The sequence below is a fragment of the Pundamilia nyererei genome, unplaced genomic scaffold (assembly GCF_000239375.1).
Source record: "Pundamilia nyererei isolate P.nyererei 1_Seehausen unplaced genomic scaffold, PunNye1.0 scaffold00141, whole genome shotgun sequence".
Taxonomy (NCBI): domain Eukaryota; kingdom Metazoa; phylum Chordata; class Actinopteri; order Cichliformes; family Cichlidae; genus Pundamilia; species Pundamilia nyererei.
In genome coordinates this window covers 230,175-245,187 of record NW_005187542.1, presented here as the reverse complement: position 1 = coordinate 245,187, position 15,013 = coordinate 230,175, and the positions used below count along the sequence as shown (strand labels likewise).

Sequence of the window (15,013 nt, the reverse complement as noted above, 5' to 3'; positions counted from 1 at the left end):
CGGGTGAAGTGTCTTGCCCAAGGACACAACGACCGAGACTGTCCAAGCCGGGGCTCGAACCGGCAACCTTCCGATTACAAGGCGAACGCCTAACTCTTGAGCCACAATCGCCCAGTAGTACCACAGTCTCCAACTACTTTTTCCTAGTGTGACTGTAGCACAAGGGGTCACCAGTTTTTTCATCAAGATGCACAGATGCTACATTTAAACCTTCAAATTTTAAAAGGGCTTAAACTGCGATGAAAAGAAATCATAGTCAATTAAAATTCAATCTGATTTGACCTTTGTTAACAAGTCTACAGCTTATTTGGTTTGTAAAAAGCACATCAACATTATTCACTTACTAACACGTTAGACCTGTGTCTCTCTATCCTGTGCAACTGACATAATTTCATGTCCGACCAAGCCACGAAAAAGCATAACAATGAGTCACCATCACTGGCTATGGGAAAATAACCATCTGCTCTTACTTGCACTTTGCAACTCTGGAATGTGATATTTGCATCATGTTTACTATGGCTGGGGCAAAACACAAAACAGGAGTAGAAGTATTTCCTTCTTTAAAAGCTTTGTTGAATAATTTGCTTTTAAGATGCTAACAAGCAACCGCAGAACAGAAGCGAAGCTGTTTGTAGCAATCAGAAGAAATCAGGAGAGGCCGCTGCTCCCTCTGACAACATGATTACAGCAGTGTTTATGCACGTTATGAAGCAGCTGTGAGTAAATGACTGAAGTTATTCATACTGCATTATGTTGCCATGCAGTGAATAAAAACTAAAAGCAAGGACAGGGATTAAACTGAGAAGTGATGTATGCTGTTTAGTAGAGGGATGTATCACTACTACTAATACAACCGAAACTCTGTAAATACATCCAAACAAACTCGTTTCCACCATTTATAACACAGCACGTTCAGAAGAACGCTGATAAAAGTAATGAACCTGAGTTTAAATGTGCCCCACTGCACGATTTTAAAGGTTTTTGTAATTATTATGCAATTATTAAAGCAATAATGACTTTATTACATCGCAGATGATGTAATAATATTTTTGTCTATCAGCCATTCCAAAAACAATATTTCTGTGCAATAAAGTACTTAACTACAACTATTTCTACTCAATGAATTATGTTCTGGATCACAAAGACCACACAAAACAAGAAAACAAACCGGCTGTTACTCAGTGTCTTCCACTGTGACTAAGAAGTCGTGTACTGCTCAAGTGCTACCTGGAATTTCATGTCTCGACATGACAGCTTGCAGCCAACCAGCCCAGTTTACACAGAGCTATCTGATCTACCGACCTTTTATCTGAATCCAAGCAACATAGTCAAATGTCTGCCTGGTGCGTGAAATTAAACATGAGTCAGTAGACTTTCTGTTAGACACAAACAAACCAAAGGCCAGATGGTTCAGTGTATAGTACCAGATGTTTAGCAAACATTTAAGCTGGTGTAACCTATGATGTTGCCTACCTTATACTTATCTTGTATCAAATAATCCATCACATAATCCATATTTTGAGCTCGCAATCATGGAACTCCCAGTCAGCATGATTTCTGAGGCAACACTTTTGAATTTTAACAGTCAAAAGCTTAGCTTCCAGCTTAGCTGCTGCATGGGCTTGGCCTAGACCATTTCAGAGGGGGCCACTGAAAGCGTCTACCAACCCAGTGCTGGTGGATTTCATGAACTGAGCCAGCGCCTGCCATTTGCCTTTAATGAAGTGGATTTATCAGAGCTTGGCCATCGAGAGAGGAAGCCTGCTGCGTCCATACCCTGTTGCAGATATTTTCAGAAACAGGCTTCCGGAAAGTGACGGCCCAGATCTCGACATAAATGGACTGGCCCTCCTGGCTTTTGCCCTGAAATACCAGATGGCCTGTGCCAGCCCAGGCTGATAAACACAATTATCATTCCAGCTCATTCTGAGTGCGAGTGATAAGTCTCCTGTGCTCCAAATTCTACATATAAATCACAGCAGCAGAGCCCTCCGTCAAACTTATAGCAACACTGTTGAGAGGTCATCTATGGTAAATGTGCTGAACGTGTGGAAACTAAGCTGTGAATCAAAAGTGTGAGAGGTTTGTGAAGAAGCACGGTAGTGACTGTGCAGTGCCTTGTGTTTGCAGCAGGTCGTACCTGGACTTGCTCCCCCCGTACAGCTGTGTCGCCTAGCAGCGGCTCTGCAGGCGGCGTGTTAATCGTTACAGACTTCTCCGAGCGGCTGTCTTTGCTGCGCGACTTGTGCCGGTCCCGGCTTCGCTCTCTGAAAGAGAAAGTAAAAAGCAAAAATCACGATCAGTGAGCGCATTGTATGGTCTTTGCATTCCAATATGAATCGCCTTGAGGCGGCTGTTGTTGTGATTTGGTGCTATAGAAATTAAACAGAATTGAATTACACAACAAGGAATTTGAAGACATTCTGGTTTTCTAGAATTCAAGTGCGTGCAGAGTGAGCATAAAGCCTAAATATCTGAATCACTGTCCATGAGGTCTTCCAACCATGTCAGCTGCAATGTAAGCGCTACAGTAATCTGGTATAGAGCGAGAGCGGCAGGTCTCTCCATCCTCCACCCAGCATCACCACCACCACCACATGGCGCCGAGCCCACTCTGTCGCCCCTTTAATCCCTTATCCGTCTCCTTTCTCCTAGGCAAACACACGTTATGCTCTAATTTTAGTAACACTTCCAGATTAAAATACAGTAAATACAGTACAAATAAACTGCTTTGTTCAGCTTTTATGTGAACAGTCATATGCTTGAGAACCTTTGCTGGACAATGAATGAGACTGACAAGACCAGAGCCGAGGCAAGGCTGTCGGATCTAACCTAGGTATGAAGATTCAGCAAGATTACTGACTGAATATGCAGGCAAATAAAGAAGAAATTACATGATTTTTCTTGTCTTCCCCTTCTTTTAAAGACAGAAGGATTGTTCTTGATGCTGTATTCTTTGTCATGCTAAATGTTAATGAGTTTCCTGCAGTCTCTAAGCTTGTTGTTTCATCGTAATCACTTCTTATGCAGGAGCAGCACTGGAACAGAAGTGTAACAAATCTAATTTCCACAATGGAGAAGGCTTTTGTGTCCTGCTTTCTATTAAGACACACAAGAACACAAGCAGTCCTTTTGACACCCACATGAACTGATCCTTCTGACCTCTGTTTATTTACATCAAATGCGGAGAAACATTAGCATTAATTTAGCAAGTGTATATACTATAAAACCAAAACAATGACCTAAAAGATCCTCAATTGGCCTGCAGAATCAACAGGAACTGCACACTTTGGATTCTACATATTTATTTGTTCTGATATTAATATGAAATATTGATGCGATCAGCTTCAATCTTTGCTGTTACACATTAACCATCACCATCAACCTTACAGTGACCTATGCAAGAAAAACTCAAGTGACCCTTGAACACTACTGTCACACAATAACCATTCATATTCATAAAGTACAGGATATCCTGCCTTTGGTAATGGAGGAAGCCGTATGACTGACAGCAGTGGAGCTGTTATGGTCCAGCAAGAGCTGCATTAGATCCAAGTGTTTTCATTAAAGGGTGTAGCCCAGTCTGCCTTCCGCCTCTATTCTTGCCCTTCCTTTTTAAATATGGACTCGCTTTCCTGCAGAAAATCACGAGAGCGACGAACATTTCAAACCTGCACTGAGTGAGAGAAAGCTCATTTTCAATAGCCTGCAGCAATCCAGTTCACAAAGTGACTGACATGTTCTTATCTAATAAATCCAGGAGATTAGGAGGTGAATGTAGGCCTTTAAATATATTACCACAATCATTATTACTTTAAATATTATTACAACTAGTGTCATTGCTGTGGTGATGGTTATTCCAGAGGGAGCGCTCATCAGTCAAACGTCAGCGCTGATTATGCTTATTAATTGGAGAGAAAAGCTGTAGAGGAGGAAGCAGGGAGGAGCAGCCGGGCTCACAAAGCAGAGATCCTATTTCAAGATCACAGTCAGAATAATAAGGAGGTCTGGGAGACAAGTAAGGAGAAGGTAGCAGCTACAAAAGAAGAGTGGAAAGGAGCAGAAAGTCACATTAAGAGCAAAATAAAACAAAAAAACTATGCTAACTAGTCACGTAAACGGGCTTACCACCTAGAGAAGTAATCAAACATTTCTTCTACTGAAAAAGAAAAGAATCATTTACATAATTATAATAATCACTTTATTTTACTTATTCAGAAAACCTTCACATCCACTCCTAAAACAGACCCCCCCCTCCAAATATGTCCCCAGTCACACATGTCTGCCAGTCACCAACCATCTGGCAACTTCTGTTAATGGGGAAAATTCCCCAACCATTTAGTCTTATTGAAAGCACATTTTTAATTCAGATTTGATAAGCACATTTTCAAAAAAAGAAATAAGTAAACAGAACAAAAAAAAAATCAAATTAACAATATATTTTCTTGATATTTAAAATCAAGATTCCACTCCTCCTTATCAACTCCATGTCCTTTTCCTATGTCTCCATGTCTCCAATTAGCCTTCTTGGCCTTGGAGAAAAAGTAATGCAAATTAATAATGCAATGTGATGTAAGGAGCTCTCTGTTTGGTTAGAGAGATGATGATGAAGATGGCTGACCGGGTTTTTCTAGGTTGCTGCTTGTGTCAATAGCTCTGCCTTGACATTAACTGAAGAGAGCCCCAATCTTGAAGTGTGCACTTTGTGGAATCACCTGACCATCTGCTGAAGGTAACACGCAGATGTGGCTAAGACTAGCATCGCTGCATGTAGCCATACTCTTTAAGACTCATGCTAGCTTGGGAAAAGATTACATCCCATCAGTACTAGTGGGCTGCCATTTTTAGTAAGCTAATCCGCTCCTTTTAAATGAAGCCTGAATCAGCTAGCACAGTTAAAACAATAGCTATAACCTACAGCCTTTAATAATAATTAATTATGGAAACACTGTCTGTAAACAGTCTCAGGAGTCCACCTGTTACCACATAACCTTCTGATACCTACGATTTAAAATAATTGAAAAAGAGTGATTACAATGATACCGATCAGTCCATCATTCCCTGTATTATTGTTGTCTGAAGCTAGACTATATGTGAGACTACATGCGCAGTTTTATTTTTTACATGACAGCCATCTTTATGAATGCAGTTTGTAAAATCCCACAACACATTTATACACACATATATTCATGTATTTAAAATTGCTCTTATTATATATTAAATTGTCAAATAATTAATTGTTTTTTTAATATCTAAGTAAAATAGATTAAACATTCATTTGTAACTGATTTGACTAATAAATAAATAAATTTATGACATAAGCAATTATTAATTCATGAATGCTTTATTTCAAATGTGTGTTACTCTATGGTAAATCAGACTGACTTGGAATTCTCAGTTTTCAGTTTACATCTGTCTCTTTACAGTTTCCTTTGAGCTTCACTGCAGTTTGGAGAATAAATGGTGATAGTTTGCAAATAAGTTGGTGTCTTCCATGCAAATTACAGGAAACTGTGGTTTCTAAAGCAAGGAGCTTTTTGGTGCAACTGATTTTCACCTAATGACAGCCAGCAACCTCCAGAAACCACTCGCCAGCCGGTTGGGATTACATATGTTTTCTAGCAACCAGAAAAATTGAACTTTCGAGTTGTGACAAACTGAAACTAAATTTGTCGCCAAATGCAGTGATCTGATTGGTCAGATCTGTTTATTCAGATTCTAGAAATGGGGGGGGGGGGGGGGAATCATCTTCAGTTTAAAAAAAAAAAAAGCAAAACAAACCCTGACCCTCAACTGCTTGGAAAAGACAGACGATGCATAAATAATTAGATAAAAGATAATGTCAGTTAAACCCCAGAAACTGAACAAAAAGCAATTAAGAATGCAATAAAATATGCAATTTGCAAAGTAACACAGAGGCGAGCAAGCCTGCGGACAGCCCAGCAAGTGGTTTAGCAGACTGGCCTACCAATCTGTGTACCAGCCTCTCCCCTCTTCCAGCACATTTTCTCATTCCCCCTTCAGCAACATCCTGGGATTACTGCACTGTATGGATACCTCCTCCCCCTTTGTCTCTCTTACCACATCCTCTTCCTGCCTCATTAGCATGCAGCTGGCTCACTGATATTCCAAAATTGTGCTGCTATGATTTGATTAATGGGATTTGACTTGCAGCGTGTATCCCTGAAATGGGTGTGGCTTTTTGGAAAACTGACAATGGATGAGGCAGAGTCCTGCCAGTTTGTCTCTGGAAGCAGTATTTCCCTCCAACACCTGAGGACGAGTGTGTTCTCCACCTCACACAGAGGCTAGTGAAAAAGTACAGCCAACTAGGGTGGCATGCCAAACTGTCTGTGGACCAATTTGTCCTCTCTTTGGCTGGCAGAGTAACCCACACACCTGTGCGGCACAGAGCTTTGTGTCAACACAGCAATCTGAGCCAAAGCACTAGTGTGCAGATCAGCCACCACCAACAGCGACAATGGTGACACAAGTCCAAACCAGCACATCACACACTGAGCTAGCAGTGGTGTGAGCAAACAATCACCACTCTTTCTTACGTGAACTTGGATTTTCATTCAAACTGACACACAAGTCCCAGAAACTTCATTTCCAAAGAACTAATGATGACCAAAATCCCCATGGGAAACAAGGTTTTCCAGCTAATTGTGAAAGCAACTGGTCATGGTTTGTAGCTGCCCCTACCTCCTTCCTGAAATCTTTCAGGAAGTTTTTCCATTCCACAATCACCGAGCGCTTGTTTATAGGAATCATCTGATTGATTCTCTCTCTCTCTCTAATACTGTACAGTCTTTATCTTACATGAATCACCTTGAGGCAGTTGTTGTGAACTGATACCATATAAATACTTGATCTGATGTTTTCACAGCAGCTTAAAAGGTCAAGAAAGCCTCGGAAAAACGTTTACGGGCATATCCATAGTCTCAAATTCCCTTTGAACATGTCTTAGTTGGGAAATAAAGCCCAGACTTTGAGGTCAGTTTATTGGGAGTCAAACAACTAGAGGTGGGAATCACCATACATCCCACGATACGATATTATCACAATACTTAACGCACGATACGATATTATTGCAATTTTTTAAAATATTTTGCGATATTCAGATTCTGTACATAAAGGTAAACTTTATCAATATTCATTTTATCTAATATCAAAGTCTTGCACTCAGTCATTCTCTCATTTCAGTCAGTTTTATTGTTGACAAACTGAACGGTTTGTATTACAGTCTAGTCCAACTTAACTGAATGCAACCATCTGGTACAATTATAGCTATTCTAAACTATGCAATTTATGAAAACTATGCAGCTCATTCAGCAACTGAAGAATTTGAAAGTAAATTAAAACAATATAATTTTACATTAATTAAAAAAGTTTTAAACTTAATTAAAATAAAACATGTCTTAAAGTAAAATAAGTAAACTGTCATGTTTATTGCTGCCAAAAAAAAGTTAAACACATTTGGACAGTGAAGGAATGTCAGGACTCTTGCTCAGAAAAAGGATCAACCTGCTCTGAAGTCAGAGCACAAAAACCTTTTTTGTAACAAAATATCGATTTCTGCTGTCCCTGTATCGATACATTATTAGCAAACAAAATATCACGATACTACACAGTATCGATTTTTTCCCCCACCCCTACAAACAACCCAAACAAAACAGTGAGAAAGGATGAACATTGATGCCTTTCTCAATCCTAATTGCAGGTCTGATTCTTTAGCAATCCCTTGTTAATTCCTTATGAGAGGGGGGGAAATATAAGGTATTCAGCATCTGAATCTACACCTATTTATTATCTGTGAGTTTTAACACAGTGTAAAAACAGAGCAAAAGTCTGTCTGCTGAAATCTCTCTTTTTTTTTTTTTAGTTCTCAGCTATAAAAAAAGACAGTACATGGTGCTCAGATCAACATATTGTTGCCTAGACACGCCTGAATTCATTAAGCTTCTTGGTAGCTATATTACTTAACCATAAGCTTACCATTAGATGATTCTGAAGATTGTTGGCCTCCTGTTTAATCGACAAGGTAATGAGTCACAAGAAGCCTCTGCTGTGCTGTCTAAACCTGAGCTGAATGGGCACTAAGTGAGATAAGTCTTTGTGTTTCTCTGATCCAATCTTAACCTTCCAGTTGAAACAAAAAGTAAACTGCTCTGCTTTAAGAATAATATCATGGAGGAACCTTTGAATGGTATTAAAACTATGACTTAATATTAGTTGAAGTGACTCTGTCCTGTGTGAATACTGTGTGCTGCTCTGTAATTGGAGTTACAGCAATCAAAAGAACCAATTTTACACATGAACAGCTGCTAATATGTGATTTGCAAGTCTATAGTCATTTAAATGCTTAAAATTGAATAAGTGAAGGAGCCTAGCTCTGGAGAAGTTCTGAGAGCAAAACTGAAGAAAGTTCAATTAGCTCTGCATCAAAACTCCATGCTCTGAAAGTATGAGAGCAGAAGCTCTTTAGGGCAGCTGCAATTATTATATTTGCAGGTAAAAACACAAATTGTTAGGATTTACTTAGAAGCAGCCTATTTTGAGTAGCAATTATTATGGATTGCACCAGTTGGAAAAATGGTGATTCAAGTACTGCAATCTACAAACACATTCAATTCATCTCAGTTTAGTTTTATTTATATAGCCCCAAATCACAAGTTACATTGCAAGGTAAAGTCCCAACAATAATACAGAGCAAACCCCAACAAACAAGCACTTTGGCAACAGTGGGAAGGAAAAACTCCCTTTTAACAGGAAGAAATCACGGGCAGAACCAGCCTCAGGGAGGGGCGGGGCCATCTGCTGCAACTGGTTGGGGAGAGAGAAGCAAAGCAAAGCTTTGGATAACTAAACCTGTGCATGTGCATAATTTGGTTGTTTCACTGCTAATGTCATGCTCTAAATACAGAAATACACTAATTTACTAAAACCAAGTAAGAAATTGGTGTTTTCAGCATGTTTTTGTGCCAAAAACATGGCAACAGCAGATCTGCAGACAGACCTGCTGCTGCAATTATTGGAGGGACAGGGGAATGTATTGTTGACAACACCAATAGAAGATGTCTTGCAACAGGAAGGGGTAAAAAGCCAGCAATGAGAGCGATCGTGGCTCAAGAGTTGGGAGTTAGCCTTGTAATCGGAAGGTTGCCGGTTCGAGCCCCGGCTCAGACAGTCTTGGTCGTTGTGTCCTTGGGCAAGACACTTCACCTGCCGCCTACTGGTGTTGGCCAGAAGGGCCGATGGCGCGATATGGCAGCCTCGCTTCTGTCAGTCTGTCCCAGGGCAGCTGTGGCTACAACTGTAGCTTGCTTTGGGGTCCCTAGGCGGGACTAGCTATACAAATACAGGCCATTTACCATTTACCAATGAGGGGGGGGAAAAACTCCAAAAATCCTGCAACTTCTGTTACTCAGACTCTAAGCAAATCCCATTCTTCTATCATGTCCTAGCAAATTACACACATGTACCCATATATAAGGATATTGTTCTTATCTGTTATTTCTATGGTTGTATGAACACAAGTAGTGAGCCCACTCCCACATGCTTGCATCTGTTCCTGGCATCAGGGTAATTAGACGACAGCGATCCGAAGCAGCTTCACGCATGGCACCCCTTGGTGTAAAAAGATTACCTTCCCGCGAGAACAGCAAGGGGTTTCAAAGGCAACAATTTAGTTTTTTCTACATTAAATTAGAGGCCAGCCGGTGGCTTTGGCACAGTCACGGTAGGACCGGAGGAGCAGGAAGCGGAATGGCGCCTGGCAGGGATGCCCATATGTCTCTTTCCAATTTGCTGTCACTCACTTGAAAGAGTGCAGCAAAAGAAATAGGAGAACACAGGTCTCCACCACTTTCCTAAGCACTGACCTCTCCCCACTGTCTTTGATTCCATGCTAAGTGAGAGCACTTTTGCTCAGTTTAACTTTGAGCTACAAGGACACATTGGTGCCCTGGGGAATGCAGACGACCAGGGAGCGAGTGATATCCCTGCGCTTTCTCATCCTCAAAGAGCAGCGTTGACTACATTTAAAAAATGGGAGGAGAAAAGGGAAGAAGGGTGATCACAGAGAGCGGGGGCAGCTGCTGCCTTCATATCACGATTGGCCACATGGGAGTAAAATGTTTAATGATGAGGAGAATGAAAGGAAAGAGATAAGGAGGGCAGGGCTGAGGGAGGTGCAGTGTGAAGAGGACAGAGGCAGAAAGTTGCAGACAGCATGACAAATCCCTTAAACAGCAACAGGTGGCAGCTAGAGTGGGAAAGGCAGGCACAAGTACTCCAAAAGATATATGGCAAACAAGCTGGAGGGGACTGTCATTGACCTGGGAGGGGCTGTTATGGAACAGGATCCTGTTCTCCAGTTCTCTACTCTCATCTCCTCTCTGAGTCTCAATGTATCCGCTGAGCCAGTCAGTCAGGCCTCTTCAGCACCTGTCTCCTGCTGCCTTCCTGAGGCCTGTCAACCACAGTCATTTGGCTGCTGACAGACTAATGCGCCTCCAGGAGCTGTGGGCTCCACACATGTTTGGCCAGAGGGACAGACACAGATACACAAAAGGTGACACTACGGAGGTGGACAAAGACACAGAACAGAACAGGAAAACAAATGCTGAGAGTCAGAAAGAAAATCACAAAAGGAAAGTACAACAGATCCGCTGATTTACTGAGCCCCCAGAGGCTCCAACAGGGACAAAGTAGTAATACCGTCCTCTCCAAGACATCTGTAAAAATCCTTGCTTCTTCTATCCATCTCCTAAAAACTGATTTTGCTGTTAACATCTACTACATCTATATCTACTAACCAACCAGTAGTAATCGTATCACATCCACTATCACTTCAACTTCACATAATAGGCACCAGCTCGGGCATGTTTTACTGAGGGAAATCCTGCAGCCCACATCAACACTTCACGTAAAAGCAGAGTCAGGAAAAACCGTAATAACCAACTGGCAGGACTTACCCATGTCTGTGGGATCCCCGGGAGCGCCCCGAGTAGTAGGAATATCCCGAGTAGGTGGACTCTGTATCCATGGTGATGCAGTCCTGCTGAGATAGCTGGGCTCAGGGCAACACAGAGCCTGCTCTACTCAACCGCCAGCAGAACGAAGCAGAACCTGGTGTGCTGTCTTGTCGAGCTAGAGGTGATCGATTAGATCGCTCAGGAGGATGACAGAGGTGTCAGCTGTCAGCAGTCAGGCTTGAAAGCGACCCTGGGGGCGCCTGGTAAGGAAACATTAACCTGCAGAGTGGAAGGAGGGGACAGGGGGAGACAGGAAAATTTAAATTCAAAATGTTAAGTCTCTGGAAAACCTGTCCACATCTGTTGGCGATAGAGACGAAAACCCAAATCAAGCATTCAAGTCACAAGCTTTTTCGCCACATCTATTTTCCTCTAGTGCATAAATGCTCAGCATGCCGACGTTTATCTGCAGCTGCAGGACAATCACTGCCTCCTAGCTCCAAACCAGCACAGTGACAACACTTCCCATAAAAGGCAGTTCCCAAGAGGTTACACTTCAACTGAGCATTCCAGATAAAAGAAACGCCGCTATCCCGAAACAGCAATTTGCTCCTATTCCCATTAGACTGGCGACTGTTGTTCTGAAGCAGCCTTAAGTCTGTGACACACAGTAAACAATTTATGCCCGGCACTGACAAGCTCCGTGATGAATACAGAAAGAGTGCCATAGAGATAAGGCTTATTTTCGAAGGAGACGTCAAAATGAGAATGAGGTGTTGCCAGTTTGGAAGTGAGTCTCAAAGAGCTGTGATAGCACAGGAAATTCACACAAACAGCAGTTTCACCTACATGTCTGTAGATATCTGTAAAATCCTGGCTTGAGAAAAACTGTCAAAAATACTGGTGGCCTCCAGTGCTACCCCTTAGCCTTTTAAGTTAACTCCTACAGGACTTGCTTAATGAGTTACCTCATTTACAAGAAAACCTGACCACCTTGAGGTCGAGGTCACTGAGAACTCTGAGATTTGGAGTCTCATATATGGATCCTGGATTCATATGCAAGACCCCCTTTGTCCTGGTATTTCCTCTGCTTCAATAGCTGGATGCTACAAACACAAATTCGGCTCCTGTTACAATTGTGTCAACCCAGGATTAGACTATTAGGAAGTGAACTCAGGCCCTTGCAGCCTTATAGTATATGCCTCACCAGCTCAACCAAGTGCCCTCAGTGTGGATTTAATAATAAATATAAAGTACAATTATAATTTATCCTGCTTGAACTAGATTGCACAGGCATACCTAATGAAGAAGTCAACAAGTGTGGCTTTAACTAGTAGGAATGCATGGGAAAGGTTGTAGGGTGGTAATGGGTTGTGTTGTGGTAATGGGGATTATCCTGATATAATATAAAAAAAAAGAAAATGGTCAAACAATAGCAATGGAATTTTTTTTTTTTGGAAACTGTGAAACTGAAACTGAAAAGTGTCTCATCTGGAAAAGGGTCCAGTAGAGATTAACAGATGGGCTGGTTCTGCTTCTGCAGTGATGCAGGATGCAGACACTGTATTGGTCTGTAATGGTAATCGTGGATGTGAAAGCAAAGCAGTCGAAGTACATCCATCATGAGCTTTGTTTAGTGACCAAAAGAATGAGACCATGGATACATGCAGCAGACATGAGTTTCCTCCAACGGGTGCCTGGGCTATCTCTAAGGCTCTCCCTTAGAGAAAGGATGAGAAGTTCTGCTAGCCACAAGGGTCTCAGAGTAAAGCTGCTACTCCCCTACATTAAAAGGAGCCAGCTGAGAAAGTTTGGATATATGACTAGCAAGCCTCCTGGATGCCTTCTTTGTGAGGTATTCCAATCATGTCCTACAGGGAAAAGGCCCCAAGTCAGATCCAGGACCTGCTGGAGAGGTGATATTGCTTGGCCCAAGTGTCCCGAGCTGGATGAGGTGGTCAGGGAGAGGGCAGTAAGGTCTCTGCTGACACTGTAACCTGGATTAGTGGTAGAAGATGGATGGATGGATGGATGGATGGATGGATGGATGGATGGATGGGTGGATGTATATACAAACATTGTTCAGGTATATTGATGCCTTTATCCAAAGCCCTCAACAAAACAGTGATTGCATCAATTATAATTCTCAGAATTTCACTGGGTAATCTTCCTCAAGAAGATCACATAGCTCTAAAAATGCTCCAGCACTTTAAAAAAGCAAAATGACAACAAAAAACAATAGATTAAAATCATATACCGGAGCAGGTAGAAGGTTTGAAGGATTCATTACGGGGAATATAAGACGCCTTTTATTGGAATGGTTAGAGTTTGTATTCACAGGTGTGGAGAGTGAGATACATTTGGCTCAGAGTCAGATTAAAAGCACAGTTCTTTTCTTTTTTTTTGCCTGTCCCGTTTGGATCTTTAGCCATCAGAATTGTTGTCTGAAGGCCAAGAAAGATGCCAAGTGGATTTACTTTACCAAGTGGATCATCATGGCCTTGCCTTATTGGTCCATTTGATTGACCTTTATTATAATTATGTATTTATTTTATTTTCGTTTTTTAAAGACGGGACAGACATGACTGGGGGATAGGACAGTGAGAAAGAATGAAAGAAAGAGAGGGAGAGAAAGAAAAATAGAGGGGAGAAGAGATGGTGAAAAAGGGGGGAAGAAAAAAGAAAGAAAAACAAAACACCTGGATCACCTGTACGGAGATAAAAAACCAGAAGGGAAAACAAACAACAAAGAGCAACATAATAAAAACAACACCATCACAATAAACTAGCTAACAATAGATAACAGTAAATACTTTTGTAATTTCACCTGTTGAGAATGAAAAAAGAAAACAAGCAGAAGAAAACGAGAGCAATAGAATAAACAACATCACGATGATATATGGGAATATAACTGTAAATACTAAATATTAAACATTATTGTGCAGCACATAAGATCGACAGCGCACAGTGTGCTTTGAGGTAGGAGCCAAAAAGGGTGTAGTTTGTGTGTGTGAGCACCCGTGTGTACACCTGTGAGCATGAACGCGCTTGTTTTTAAAAGGTCCCTTCATGTAATGATCTGCTAGAGGGTTTGGGGAGCTACAGCCCCGTCCACCAGGGCATGAAGCAAGTATGGAGGAGATCAAAACTCCAGACATCCAGAGGCCCTCAGAAGACAAGAGACCAAGGAAGACCAACAGAGGGGCAGCCGCGCCACTATCCCGGAAAGAGCTGAGGACAGCCCCAGATGAGGGGTCACTCAGCAGCCTCGGAGCAGAAGCTAGAGGGGCTTGCAGTGACGTGCCCGTGAGCTCTGTCAGCAGCCAGCTGTGCCAGAGTGACCGAGCCCCAGGCCGAGAGGCCAAGGGCACCCCACCCCCGAAGTGGCCCGAGCAAGCCCCAGGCTCCAGGCCCCGATAAGCAGCCACCAAGGGGTGAGCCGGTGTGTACCTAGACGCCCATCCCCGGACACAAAGAACCACCAACGCACCGATGTCTGAGGGCGTCTGCCACTGGTAGGGGAAGTGGTGGGGGAGATAGGCCTCCATACCTTGGAGGACCTGGGATGTCCCCAGAGAGGTGGCATCTGATACCTGACCTGACATATGGACACAGACAAACAGGCACACACAGATACAAACATCCATTCCCACCCTCATCTCTCATATGCAATTACTCAACACTCACCCAACATGGAGACAGACATAGAGAGACACTGTACACACAATCACACTCCCCAAGCGTACTCCAAGCCCCGGGTCTAGGTACCCTTGCCCCTGGAGGGGTAAACTGCACCCAGACCCAGGTGGTGCTACCCTTTTCCCTGGGGTGGGGAGAAGCAGACCGCTCCGATTCCGCAGCAGCAGGGAGGCCCCACATTCCAGACCCCCGCTCCAACAGGCCGCAGAGAACGGGGGTGTGTGAAGACTCCAAACCTCCCTCCGCCCACTCATATATGGTGTTGATGCATGTGTGTTCTAAGGTGCGTTTAAAACCCAGGAGGGTTTGAGAGGTGGGCAACGACGCCAGGGGTG

General features: G+C 42.6%; 1 protein-coding gene across 3 annotated transcripts in view; it reads right to left on the bottom strand.

Moving 5' to 3' along the window:
* Positions 1–15,013, bottom strand: part of LOC102194868 (vang-like protein 1) — a 71,286-nt gene that overhangs the window by 33,974 nt on the left and 22,299 nt on the right. For 2 of the 3 annotated variants that reach the window (XM_005744224.1, XM_005744225.1), the window contains exons 2-3: positions 10,980–11,258; positions 2,141–2,267 (exon numbers count right to left, since the gene is read on the bottom strand). In XM_005744224.1, the coding sequence (XP_005744281.1) occupies positions 2,141–2,267; positions 10,980–11,050 (198 nt within the window). In that variant the 5' untranslated portion in view covers positions 11,051–11,258. Of the gene's footprint in view, positions 1–1,473; positions 1,591–2,140; positions 2,268–10,979; positions 11,259–15,013 lie in introns of those variants that run through there. The other variant, XM_005744226.1, reaches the window with a different exon arrangement.